Source organism: Calliopsis andreniformis, chromosome 5, assembly GCF_051401765.1.
Source record: "Calliopsis andreniformis isolate RMS-2024a chromosome 5, iyCalAndr_principal, whole genome shotgun sequence".
Lineage (NCBI taxonomy): Eukaryota > Metazoa > Arthropoda > Insecta > Hymenoptera > Andrenidae > Calliopsis > Calliopsis andreniformis.
Window position 1 is genome coordinate 17679605 of NC_135066.1, and position 14829 is coordinate 17694433.

The following is a 14829-nucleotide window of genomic DNA, read 5'->3' on the forward strand; positions in this document are numbered from 1 at the left end:
CGGGACAAGGCTCACCCATCCCCGCCCCCCTGCGGAAGGTAGGGCGAAAGCAGAGGCACGATCTCGGGACGATGCATCGCTTGGGCCGCACATATCTTACAGCTTATTACATTTCTTAAATATGACTCGACGGGTACTAACGTCGTCGTTCCCCTACGACACACCCTCCCACCCCCTCGTCCAGAAGTCACGTGTCGCGCTTCTCAAACTGGCGGACAGAAACGGGGTTGCCAAGGGTGGAGGGAGGGGGGGAGGGCGCGCACCATTCTATATGCAAAATTTCACGGGCCGCGGAAGCGAAACGGCGAGTCGGGGAGCAAATGAAGTTCACCGCGGAAAATAACGCGAGGAATTTCTGGACCGCCGCCTCCTCTCTCTTTCTCCCTTTTTTAGGTCTTTCGGGTAATTTATATTCCTAGATTATCGGGTTTCGGGGGAATTTTAGATGGTGCTCGTTCGCCTGGCACGATGTCTTTGTAATCGGGTTGGTTTTTAAAGGTTTCTGATGAATTCCGAGGATGTAGGGGACTCAGGATTATACCCGCTAGGGGATGAAGGAGAGTTCATTTTCCTGTGTTAGAGCCTGTTCGTGTTGCTTTAATAGGAGGCTGAATTTGCCTTTGGCTTTGTGTGCCACGATTTTCTTTGATTTGGTATTTGGAATTGGGAAGATAGTTTTGAATGTGTGAATCTTTCAGTTGTTGGATGTGTGGTTTAATTATAGAGGATCATAGTTTCAGTAGAGAAAGGAGATAATAGAGAAAACTTGTTGAATTGGTAACTAAGTTCATCTCTGTAGAACTTTATCTTTGTACGTATAACTATGAATAAAAAAAAAATGTATATTTTTTGAAGATGTGCTTTTTTCGTACAAATTAGCTATTTTAAACGCTATGATAAATAAAGAATTCTGAAATACTTACGATACTATAAATCTACAGTTTTTGTAGTATAATTGAACAATTTCTGATTTGTATTATACATTCTTCTTATTAGAATAAATGAAATATTTCAATTTTATTATATAAGAACTAGGGAAGGTCAACACCTTGCAACATTCACTGTTTTTCTGTACCATCTGTTTTCTATCTCCAATGAAACAGAAACCATGATTCATTACAGTTTTATAACCCAGCTTACTTACTTCCTCAGAAGAATCAGAATACTTTCAGCTTACCTGTAGATTGGCTCTCCGTTCCCTTCCTTATACCACAGCACCATGAGAACCTTGTCGTTATCAGCGGAACGAATGTCACAAGGCAGTTGTACTTTGCTGCCCACCACTCCATCGACAGCGACGATTGGAACTACAAAGCAAAGTAAATCGAACGTTATTACTCAAGTTCGTATTTGAAATAATTTGTAATCTACTTGCTCTACTTGACCAGGACTAGAAGCTTCATTTATCAAACTCTTACACTAAGTAGTACTCGAAGAATTACCTAAAATATTGAACCCTTAAATAAACTCTATTTACTGTTCACCTAAATTTTCTTATTTTCCCATACCCTCATCCCTTCGCTCCACAACTTCTTGCTACCTCCACTTCCCCCATAGAAAGTCAAAGCATCCCCCCAATTCATCTTCCACGCCAACGCCGTAAACCGCCAGTCGCAAGAAGCGAATGAAATCATGTGTAGGTAGGTGCACAAGCATAATTAACCGCATTCATTCAGTACGAGATGGTTTTACACAGGCAACAGAAATCCCAGCGGGTAAGGCGCTCTCCATGAGTCACCACGACATCCTTCGGGATTAGGTCTTATTACACGAGAATTTAGCGGTGACGTATGCGACGACGGTTAAGGTCGCGGCTTCCTAACCGAGCTTAAGGTGCTCGCTGCGAAGTAGTCCTCCCGGTTGATGTTGTAGACGGTGGTTAACGTGGGTTTGATGTCCCCGCTGCACCGTCTACCCTATTAGATTTACATGTAGATGGAGTTATCACATTTTAACGAGCTACCCGGGCCGACGTGCGCACCGCAAACACCTCTCATCATCCCCCTCGGTGACGTGTTTGCCGTCGCTGTCGGCCGAAATCAACGATCGTTTCGGGGACGCTCGAGGACCGATCGTTCCCAAGGATCTCATCGATCAAGTGTTGCCTGGCTGAGCGCCGACCTGAATCGCAACAGCGCCGTTTTCCACGGATTTCCATCTTGGACCACAAAGCGCTGATACTTGGGCGTAACTTCGAAGCGCAGCGCTGCCGTAGCAGAGAAAACGTCGGAGGATGGATAGGCGGTTGAGCGTCTGGAGATGAACTGTTGGAAAGTTCGTCCGGATGTCTGGCTGAATATTATCGGTCGAACAAGTTTCTGCGTTACATTTTCCACGTCGCGAGATTTGTAAATTCCATTGTCGAATTTAACTTTGCTTGTTTTTGACGGGGATGGGGTGGAAACGGAGTAACACGCCAAGTTACGCCGTCGGGGGGATCGATAGCTTGGGAACTTTCGGTAGTCAGATCTACTGAGTGAATTACATTGCAGAATGTATTAATTTTGTCAGTATAATTCTGGCGTTATTGAGTCAGGTCTGTATCTGAGAGCCAGACTAACCCAAGTCCATTTTTTTCAGTATTACATTTTTTAGAGGATCTCATTGCTTTCTCTGCGTTTTGTTAGAATAATACGAATTGAGTTACGTCATGAATGTTTAGTTACAAATGTGTCTTCGCATTTGTTTTCTGGCTGTCATTAAAAATAAAAGAACTTGGGTCACATTGGCTCTTAGGTACAGAGTTGCTCATAAGGGAGAACTCTTAAACTTTTTGTTAACAAATGGCAGATGGTCAACAGTTTTTGTAGATGTTGACTATAAAAACTGTTCCCTGTGACCTAATTTCTTGGAAGATTTGCAGACTCTGAAGTCTTCAAATTCTCAAACTTTTAAATTGCGGAACCTCTTTATTGGCGCATTCGGCTCGTCAAGTCCTACAAACTGATAAGGACTTATTGCTACAGGACTACAAAATTACAAATGATAAAATCTCGACTATTCTCGAGAATTAGCACAGTGTAGCATTCCACAGTAACGAAACTCCTATTTCAAGAAAACCCTTCAAAGGATAAATTGCCCTCCCGCTGAAAATTGTCTCCATTAGGGAAGCACCCCATTCGAGATACTCCATTCTTTATAAAGGCACTCTATTCGTCATTTCACGTACCCACATATACATATGACGCGTCCAACTTATCGCAGACTTCATTTCAACGGCGGGGAGAAAATTTTTTGGTCAGAGACCGCGCGTCGGAGGAACGTTCGCAGTGACAAGCGCCACGCTCGCGCGGCGCGGAACAATTTCATTTATCACGAGAAAAATGGCGGTTAAACTCCGCAAGCGGGCGTACTATACATTTCCCCGAGATCGAGGGTAGGCCAGAGGCTGGGCGCAGGGGGTACGGGCTGTAACCAGCTAGAAGATCGGGGGAAACGCTCGAGAATGGAAGGCACCGAGAGTGAGTCGTTTCTTCTTTGTCGTGGCAGTCGTTGCACGGCTCGTGTCGCCCGCGACAGTGTATTAGCGTCGAAACCGTCCTGAGGATTCGGACGAACCATCATCCTGTTATACAGTTTATTGGACTTCGCTCGGGCAACTTGCATCGGCCGCCCTTTACGCGCCAGTCCCAATAAGATCCACGTAATTGAAACCGACTCGACCGTTGCCCTCGAGAACCGAGCCAATCGAGTATCAGGTATCGGCGAATTCAACTTCTTTCCAGGAACGCCCGATCGATCTTAATCACTTTTGCTTGACGCGAACTCCGAACGCGAACTTGTTACTACCACCGGGCAAATGGTTACCCACTTCTTTGATTCTACTCGGTCCCTGTTGCACAGGAATGTGGCTCTTAATGGTCTTGGAAATGTTCCTGGGCTGACGATGAATATTCGCGATTGATGATTGCAACGACTGATGAAGATCGCTTAAAGAGAACCTTTCGGAGAATTATGTACTTGTGGCTGGATATTTTCTATTAAATTAATTTTTAGTATTCTTACTCATACCTTCATGAAGTATGGAATTTTGCCAATTGCTGGAAATAACGACTTTTCATTGTACTCACAGGAAATGGGATACAGAAGAAACTACCTATTGACTAAACGCAATAATCAATAATTTAAACGAAATCTGGACTATACAAATGCCGAAAATGTAAAGCTGATCTATAATAGAGTACTTCTGATGGGAATAAGAAAAGAATTTAATCTGCAAGTATCTTGTAAGCAAGTGCATCGATAAACGATAGATCCACCCAACAAGGGAAGATACATCTCGTCGTCATTAGCTAATAGAAGCGTCAATTACCATCACCCGATAGGAAACTAATTCCAACTTAGGGTAGGAACAGGTACTAGCTGTCTCGTTTCCTAGGTTAGGCGGATGTGTAGCGTGCATCGTAATTTGTTCACGTTGCCGAAGAATTCTGAACCAGTCGCCATCGTTCCCGGTACGGATCGATGCTGTGCTGCTAGAGGGGTTCATAAATAACCTTTCTACGTGGAAAATGAATCCATCAACGACCGCTCGTCTTAACTAGCCAATTCGGGGCAACATCAAACGCAAACAGGCCTTGCTCTTTTTTCCCTTCTCTTTTCCCTGGCCAGCTGGCAGACCCATAAATAAGTAATCATTCCGTTTCCTCGAAAGCGCGTAAAGGTATTAAATCTCGAAAGCGATCTTCGTCTTCAGCTGAGCAGCGCGCAGGATATCGCGCTTATTTACCTTTTTGATCGAACACGTACGTTTAACTAGTTTTGTTTTTCCTCGGCCCCTGCCTCGGCGTTGCTATACATCAGCGGATGAAATACATCGTAATTCGTGGCTTGCTGTGTTTACCTTTTCCCGCATTACATACGGTTGCTTTTAAGAGAGGAACTCTCGTCGATAGGTCTGACTTAAAACTGTGGTATGATTCATGCATAAACGAATCGATGTTATAAGTAATTTTAACAATAACAGTATTTTTATAACAATTTTTTAGCAATTTTTTCAAGTATGCATCCATCAATTGGTAAATTTCGTGGAATAGTAACTTTTCATATTAGCTATTAATCGTGTAAGAAATTTTCAAAATTGCCGCCTAAACGACCTGAGTGGCACTCCCCGGAAGCAACCACCGAGGCGGAAATGCACCCCGCGAGGGCAAGCGGCAACCCCGGGGGAAAATCCAGGGAAAACCCCAGGGAGACAACGCACCTCGGCAACGTAGCCGAAACGGCGTGCGGAAAGGGACCCCACGCGTAGGGCCCTTCCTTCTGGCTCGAGCATCGCTACTAGCAACATCGGTGGAATTCTTGCGCCTGATTTGACGAATTCATTGTCAGCTTATAATCATTGTAATAAGCGCTCAAGAGTTAGAACATAATTTCAATAAATTTCTAACAATCGTGTGATTTTTTGTTTCAATATTTAGGTTTGTACTTCTATTTTAATTACTAATTAAAAACTTGTGCCATCTTTTAAGAAATGTATTACAAATTAATCTTCATTTAAGATAGAGTATTACAGAATATTTTACGAGATTGATACACAATCGAAAAAAGTACCACGTTTCCAGCCTGTAAACGGGACAATCGTATCCTTTTGTATTCTTCACGAGTCCAGCTTTGAAGTAATCGGAATGTAGGGTCGTAATTCGCCGCGCAACTGAGTTATCGATTTTTGCCTTTGTCTCAGGTGCTCCCCGGGCGACCGAGAAGGAACTTCAATTTCGAGTGTCGACACCGGGAACGATTTTCGCGGAAGAACGGTTCGAGTGCCTTTCTGCAGGGCTGCCAGCGTTCGCTTCAAAAATACGAGTTTAGTCGATATGGGATTCCCGTCACGAACCGCGGCCAATACTCTGTTGCTCATTGGCCCAGCGTAATTTAAAGCTCATCAATTACAAACCGTATTCGTTGGTTCGGTCCCCACGGAACGGGCCAAGGTAAGACAAATTGTCCCACGTAGAGGTAATTAAGATCATCCCCTTCGCGCGTCGACCTCTCCCCCATCGCTGAAATCGAAGATAGAAAATGTCGGGGGATTCTTAAGTCCTGTTCGCCATTCCAGCGTGTAATCTAGATTTACACCGCGATAGATCTTATTTCTCTGTTAATTATTTCCTCGAGCGGTTGTTAGGCATACATAGCCGTTTTACGATAATGGCAGAACGAAGCAGACCTATTAAGATAAACTTAACCGATGCCCGTTCTAGTATCGTTCGTTATCTTTTCTCGAGCTATTAATGCGACAATAAAGAGGGAGCATTTGCGGGGCAGGGTGGAAACGCTGGCCCCGCGTGGTCGAGAAGACGGAATATAACTGGGAATTCACACCCACGAGGTAATCCTCCATTTGAAATGTTCGCTGCTGGATATTTTTCGTTATTCCTGGAATTATCGTACCCGATGCAATTTATAGGGCTGCGCTATTTCTGGGACTTTTTTAGGGTCTATTGCAATTTAGCGTGTTAATTGGAACATTTTTCGTCATTCACTTGAATATGGGAAGGGCTATGAGATTATGGACTTAAAATACCGAACGAACTATAGGAGGATTAATTATTTAAATTGTTCCAATCGAGAGAGGTAACTCAAATGTGAACAATTTGATGAATTTGAGTTCATGAAGAGTCGATTAACACGCAACGCTACATTTGTCGACAAGCATTGTCAAAACATCGATGTTAATCAAGCACAGTTTGTCCAAGTTGGCTACACGTTTGAATGAAGTCAAATAAGCATCAAGCAATGTCGAAAGTATATGATGCTGGTGGACGTGGACAGATATATGATGTACGTTGATGAAAATTATTGTATTATCCCCGGGCAACCATGACTCGAAAACATCGACCACATCTCTAAATACCTAATGAACTGCAAATTTACATTGGTTTATTTCCATTTCATTTGCCATAAGTTAGCTCGGCTTTTTGATAAATCGAGGGTAGATGAGTGTACATATACATATAACATTAACAAGCCGATATCCTGAGGGTAATTTCTGCTCAAATAGACAGAAATATATAGGTACTTTCCATATTTGAGAATGTAAATGAATTTTCGAGAAGACCTAAATTAATGTTGGTATATTAAAGATAAATATTCAATCAAATTTGTAGCTTTCATTATATTTCAAATGCAGAAAGTTTTTTTATTTTTATAATTCTCTTACTAAATTAAAAATAACTCTATAACACTTGCTGATTTGATATCGAATACCCAATGAAAAGGATGTCACTAATAATCTAAATTCATTATCTCGAAGTACTGAATGTACACACTCATTTGGAAAACACTGATTAATATTTAAGAAAGTTACGTCTAGACATCGTTTAGTTTAAATTAAATAGGTATTATTATATTATACATACTAATTTGTACTTTAACAAACCGATGTTACCCTTGTCATTTCCTTTCTCTTACCTCATGTGTCATACATGACAAATAGACAATGAATCTGACGTTGTATCACCTTTATCAGGACACACAATACATAAGTCGCGGAGCTCTGCCGCGAAAATATCAATCTTCCGAAGATAACCGAAACTGTCATTCCCATTTTCCTGGGATTAATCTTTCAGAAATACTGCGTCTTCGAGTCCGCTAGCGTGGCGTCCGAAAATCTTTCGAGCGGATAGAAACGATAAGACAGATCACAAAAGGGAGCGGAAGGCCGCCTCCAACCGTGGCGCTTCGAACACTGGGGTCGTCCTTTGTGCGACGAGGAACGGAGGGGACTATTAAAACAGCGGTGTTCCAAGGAAAAATCCTCTGGCTGGCAAGGACGACTCCATGTTGAGTCCAGATATATTGTGCGCCGCAACGTTAGTAGGTAGATTAATGGTTTCTACCAGTGCTCAGGAAGCCTTTTTATGGAGAAAGGTGGCCCTGACCCGGGATAGAGTGCCGCGACGGGCACAGTTCGGTTTCCGTTCAGCCAGTAAAAGTTGTAATTACTGTAAATCGCGATGTAATTGCCGCGGTAATTACCGTAGAACGAAGTAGGCAACCCAGCTCGCGTAAATAAACCTGTGCTTGCGAGCTTACCCATGCCCACCGTAAATTTCGATCGTGAATGTTTCATTTGTTATGGAAACGCTAGTTAATCGCCCCTCCCGTTCCCGTTTCGTTGACTGTTTCAAACGTTATGCGCAAGTAGAGTGACCCCCGAGACTAATCAGACAATTTCGACGCGCGTAGAATGAGGAAAGACGATTGAATTATGTGATCTCATAAAGCTAAAGATTTTATTAGAATGTTCGATGTACCAATTCTCTCTGTATTGAACTTCATTTTGAGTTCAATATCTTGGTAATGAGGTGTCTAGAGGTTCTGGAGATGAAAGATTCAATAATCAACTCGGCTCTATTAATGCCATTTGTCTAATTTATGGCAAGTGAAAAGTCAATCCGTTGTCCACGTTTAATGTCAAGGTATATTGTGTCGAAGTTGTAAAATTTTATATTGGACTCCACCCGAAATAGAGCTTCAAATAAAATCACAATAACAGATTCTATCGGAGATAAAATATAAACTCATTGTTAAATGGTATTCTCAGCGGAACAATTTCATCTTTCTACTCACTTGGAGCTTCGAGCTCGAATGTATTTGTACGTCAAGTATAAAAGGATTGGGCTACACACGTATAAAATGTCGATGAACCGCTGGTACAGTCCCAAAGAGGATTATCCTACATTTTTTATACATAGCTTTCAAATGTAGGTTTCACCTATATCTTGCAGTTTATACAATTTTAATTCGCATGTGATTTTTACGGATACTGTCATCCACGAAATTTTCGAGTTACGTATTCCTTGAATTTGCATGAATACGTATCTTCTTCTTCTCGATGAATTTCTAATTGTAGATAGTACTTTGCTGCGTCGAATTCAGGGACACCCTATACGAGCGTAGTTGTCGCGACTTTATGGATTCCCTTTGACGATCCCCATCCGGGAATGGGATTATGTGTATCTCCGATTTACTTTACGAACTACGCAAAGCCGATTTGCAGCGAACGGTTACAAGCCATGACGCGTGTTTTTTCATTTACAATTGACTCACAAGCACGTCTGCGTAATTATACATGCCAGTTGGAAGTAGCTTTTGCGTCAGCGATGGCGGCGAGCTGTAATGCAAATTTTTTCAAGATCTGAGTTTCAAACACGTGCCTGATACCTGTGATACTTTCTGTCACGAGAAAAATATCTCTTGGAAATCGTCAAGTAGTCTGTTAAGACACTTTATACTTACTAAAGCCTGAATATAACTTGCTGCTGTAGTTTAAAATAAATTTGCTTTATCTTTTTATTAATGCTAGTGACAAATCACATATTTCTAGAAGTTTTATCCACTTATTGTAATTACTTGCAAAGACTTTCCATGAGAAAATTGAATTGTTTAGGTAATAAACTGTAAGCATAATGCATAGAATTGTTGATGTGAATGCATAGAATTGTTTAATGGGTAAACTGTAATCGAACACTACCTTACATATGTTTGCAGTTAATTCAGGTCGTTTGGTGACCCCATTTATTATTCACTAATTGATAGAATATCGAATAAATTATCCCTCTAAATAAATGATTCCTTGATACTATACTCGATTCAAGTAATTATTTTATTATGGTCTCAATCATTAACCAATTAATGCGAAATCAATTAATGGAAATACATCCATCATCGGAGGCTAGTTATCTATTGTATGGATTCTCTTTAGAATACACACACAATTAGTTTTACAGAACTACTCTGTAAAATCTATAAATTTTTAAATCTCATCCTACAGAAAATCACTCAAACTGTTTCAATTGAACGTTTCAATTTTTATATAAAACTTAAATATTTTTTATTCAAGTTCGAAATAAATCACTCAGCACGCTGCAAATCTATCAACAATACTTTTTCATATATTCCATAGCTTAAAACTTTACAAGTTCCTCTGAATGAAAAATCAGAACAGTGACAGGAATCATGTACCTCAATTTGACAACATGAAAATTGAAAACTTTTGCTTCAATAAAACGAACAAATGTCCCCAAAAACGGCGAAGTGTAATACGCTTTTCTCTGGATGTTTCATGAACTGTAACATGAATTGACATTGTACTAAAAACTTCTGTTACAACCAATCTCACGTAGAACAATACTTCCCTCCCAAATCAATACTTTTAATTTGCAGTCCAAACTGTAGGTTCCCGTACTAAAATACAGAGAAAAACTGTTTTACAAAATTTCTAGTGTCTTAGTTCAACTGTTACGTAAGGATTTAAAAAAAGAACAGAATTGGAAGTTTGAAATTTTTTACCAGAATTCCAATTAGTATCTTTCGTAATATTGTGGATATATTAAAATGAAAATAATGATAGCTACTAAATAAGTATAGAGATTTCTATACTCTTTCTATAAAATCCATCTCCCTCTTCATTAACTTCCCTCGCAGTGATACCATCCCTTTTAAAGCTCGGAATTCACAGGTGAATAAAAATTTAGAACCTAACGCAATTCTAGAGTTTCAGGGTAAACAGGAGCCATGAAGGAACGCGAAACAACGAGATAAGATCCGTCGTCGTCCTCCATTCGTCGCTTTATTCGCGGGTATCTAAAAGCGATTTCCCCGTTTCGTTCTGGCGCGCGCGGCTATCGATAAGAGAATCCCGAATTTCCCAGAAACGGCGAAAGACGGCGAGCTGAACGCTTTTAAGCTCCCCTTTACGACGTTCCGCAGTCGCATCACGATCTCCGTGTCAGTTTCCACCGTGGGTAACAGCTTTCGTACAGAACAGAACAGTTCTGTAGCGAAGCTTTACAGTTCTCGAGTTCCACCGGAGACATTAATCTCCTTTATGAGTTACGACGTGGAACGCTCGCGCGCGCGCAACCTCCTGCGTGCCCACCCACCCACGCGCTCCCTCCGCTGCCTCTGTTCCGTGTCCTATGCCGCTGATATTTATACAGGTATATATTTATACCCGTGACGCAAGGGTTTCGCAATCGCTGTCACGGGTGTATCGAACCCGCCGCCATAAAACGGGCACGTGCAGCGCGGGGAAGAAAGGAGAGGAAGAAATTAATCGACAGCCACGAGGTGGGCCGAGGGAAATAAAAAAGAGAGGGCTGTGTCAACGGTGGCCCTCTGTCCTCCAACCCCATCGACACGTAAAACGGCACACTGTTATCCAACATCGTAATTCACTCGGTTTACGACGCGCCCCGTTCACGAAGCCTTTTATCGAATTTAATTAAGTCCCCGCATCGCCAGATTCCCCCGATTCCACGGCAAATATGAGAGCTGCCGGCTGTCGAGAACTTGGGCAAATTACCCACGCGTGGCAACTCGCGAGAAGTTCTACGTGAACATGAGTTTCCCTCCTGAGTTGCGCTGAATCGAGAGCCTCGCGAGGCTGCGTGTTGTTTATTAGCCGCGGTATGCGCGGGGCGGAAGAGCCTTATATCGTTGACTAGCTATGAAATAGGTCTATCATCTGGGGTAAACTTTTGATCGATAGTGGGAACTCCCGAGCTCCTTTGTGCTGCTCGCTCGGAGCGGAATGGGACTGCAACTGTTAGAGATTTGGAGCGAGATTGAATATCCTTGAAACGTTCTTGCGAGATAAATCTCAGAGGCAACAAGGTAGAATGAGAAGAATCAGATTTTGAGAAAAAGTTATTAATATTCGTAATTGTCTCTCTATGTTTGGGATTTCAATGAGGCATTTCCTGTATTGATGGTTCTGGGAGAATTATGAGGGATATGCAAATTTATGTTGTAAACCGTGTGTTAACGAGCATTTACATAACAGTAACTTGATATCGGGAATGACTAAATCATTAATAAAATTCTTCAACTGAATATGTCGGAAGTTTTGTAATTTATTACACGCTGTCGTTTTTCAAGTCTTTTTACCGAATCAGAATTTATGTGTGGAAATGGTAACAAAACCGTTACTTCAATGAGAAGGTAAACATTAAAAAGTTCAGTGAAAAGTGTCTACAGAAATTGGTAGAATTTTCTGACGCACTTAAGGTACTTATTTGCAGTTATTTCAACATATCGATGAAGTCTCTCGCAGGTTCCCACTTATTAAACATTTATCGAGTACAGTCAGTTTAAAAATGAACGAAGCCCAATTAAAAAGGTGCTGGACTCGATCAACCAACACATACATGTCGTTCAAGCAAAAACTTCTCCCCATAAATCGTGATATTTCCACTTGAATAACCTACAGTGTCTCTCGCACTTGTTTCCAAGATGTACCGATTTCATTTTATAGGCCGGTAAAAAACTTCAATGACGAAACCCATCGAACCTCCTCCTTTCTTTTATAGTCTTCTGCCCCCTCGCTTTTTACGACAGCCAGCTTTCATGGAATACAGGGTCGCGGTGCTGCTTTACACCACTTGGATGCTGCTAAAGGAGATGATAAAAAGAATAATCTGCTGTGAAGTAACAACCTTTGTGTGTGTGAGCTAGCAACACTTCGAAAACCAGGCTTGACTATTGGTATTTTTATACATATACAGAGTGTCTCTTAAGATAAGCCTTCCAATGACTTCTATAAACTAAAATTATCAAAAATAGACCATAGAAGATAGATTCATGAATTACGGAGATTTGAAGATTAATGCAAAGACAAAAAATTGTAACCACAGTATTAAATAGACCCTCTACTACTTATTTTGCAACGTCAGAAAAAGACGATTGAGAATTGTACTTTTTGAGCTTTCCAGTTCAATACGCAAGTCGATAATTTTTCGTTTCGCTGCACGATATTCGACAGGTCTTGGAAAATATTTTTTTAAACGAGAGCAATTTAACGCATCGAGCCCCCTTAATTGATCGAATACGATTTTCCTGTTGAAGTGCAATTGACAAATTCGAGGCCGCAGAATGGCGCCTGCTCTGCACTTCGTGCCAGTGACTCTCAAAGTACCTGGAAAGAACATTATTGCGGCTTTTATGAAAAAGTAAAACATCGCTTCATACGTCGATATTGTTTGACGCGTTGTTGGCTGAAAGTGAAACATAGCACCGCTGGGGTAGTCGTTTGAGAGCTGGGAGATGATGGAAATAAAAGTACACAGAGAGTGGGAAACAGTAAAAAGTTCCACTGAATATTCAGCAAGAAAAGATATTATACTTCCAAAAGAGAGATTTATTTTATTCGGGCAATAACGTTTGCATGATTTGTATTGCAGCAAGGGCTATCACCGTTTTCATCTCACTACGCGATATTTGCCTTTACGTTGATCTTTCACAGAATACACACTGCTGTCCTTTAAAACCTCTCTTTTGCGGAATATGTATGAAACTGCCACATTTCTCCATCTATTTTGTCATCCGGGTTCTCAGCGTTCCAAAAAATATCTCACACTTTCACCTTTCACGTCTGCCAATTTTTAATCCCCAAGCATCTCTCGCATTTACCTCAAGTGAACTTCACAATTTTCATTCTGCATCTTTTATGCAACTTTAACTATACTTACATATTGAAAGGTAAAAATTGAGGTGAAAAATCAATGTGCTCATAAGACTCTCAATTTCTGGATCACACAAGAATGATGAAATGTATTCCATTTTTCATTTTCACGTAACGAAAACAAATGATCTGCATAATTTACTATGTATCACTTGCTGGACGTAAAATCGATTCATGTCCTTCCGAATTGTCTGTTTTACACTCGAATTTACCGAACATTACTCATTAAATACAGAACAATATATTATTCGAAAACCATGCGAACAAATATGACTTAAAAATAAATTTTCTCGTCATAACCAAATAAAAATGGAATTATTAAGCATAAAGTGAGGATAAATCCCTCTGCGAACCACTACAGCTATAACTACCTCGCTATAACTCAAGGCCCAGGAGTCGAAGATCCAAATTTACGATTCTCGATAGGTATTATCGACACTCATCGACTCACAGCCGAACACCGTACCGATGATCATTCGCAGATAAAGCTAGCTTGCACACGATAAATGATTCCTTCGGGCTTGATGCGAGGTTCGGTCCCTCTGCGTGCAGTGATTTATCGATTGGCCACGATCTCGGATGCGCGCGAGGCTCGCTCGAATCGCGGGCGTCTCCTGAGAAAAAATGTGCACGCAGCAGCCCGTAATTACGTCGTTTCGAGCGTAACGCAATTATCGAGGAACCTGGGTGCTCGTTATCCAGGGCTCGAAAAATGACGAGATCACTTTGTTGGCCGCGATAGAGAAGTCGCGAGTAATAATTACCAGCCCGCCGCTGGAAGGACGAGGAAAGATTGATTCCCACTACTTGTTCAGCCAGAAGCAGCCAACCGACAGCTGTCCAATCGAACATTCTTCAGGCTCTGGATGTCGATTTGTACAGTGTCATCGTTTGATGGTCGCCTGTTGGCGTCCTCGGACAGACTAGTTTGTGCTGAATAATGTGAACAGTTGCTTTCTAGTCACTGGGAGAATTCGGTTTTTTTAATGACTGTTCGTGTCATATACAGAGTGTACTAAGATTTTACTGCTATGTTCTATGCATGGAATTTTATACAATTTTGAGATGTAGAGAATGTAGACCTCCCTTCCTTTTTTTGTAATCTTTTTCTCAGGCATTTTTCTAAAAGCTTACAAACTGTTTTATAAATGGTTAGACAATTTTCTCTAATTTCCTCAGGTTTGAAATCAAATGTATGTAAGTAAACCTAGAAACCTGTACGTGAAAGTGTATCTTTTGAAGGCATTCAATAACTGAGTAATATTACCACGACCTGGATAGCTCTGAGGCAGTGATAAGACACTCATAGTTGCGCAGCCGTGAGCAGTCATACGACACTTGGCTGATACTACCAAGATTGG

The 14829-nt window shown here is 41.3% G+C and overlaps 1 protein-coding gene across 3 annotated transcripts in view; it reads right to left on the reverse strand.

The window, feature by feature from the left end:
* The window catches only part of LOC143178792 (nephrin), a 128456-nt gene that overhangs the window by 46787 nt on the left and 66840 nt on the right, over positions 1-14829 (reverse strand). For all 3 annotated transcript variants that reach the window (XR_013001852.1, XM_076377640.1, XM_076377641.1), the window contains exon 2: positions 1178-1307. Coding sequence is in view for 2 of the 3 variants with exons in the window: in XM_076377640.1 (XP_076233755.1) it covers positions 1178-1307 (130 nt within the window). In the remaining variant the exon portion in view is untranslated. The remainder of the gene's footprint in view (positions 1-1177; positions 1308-14829) is intronic.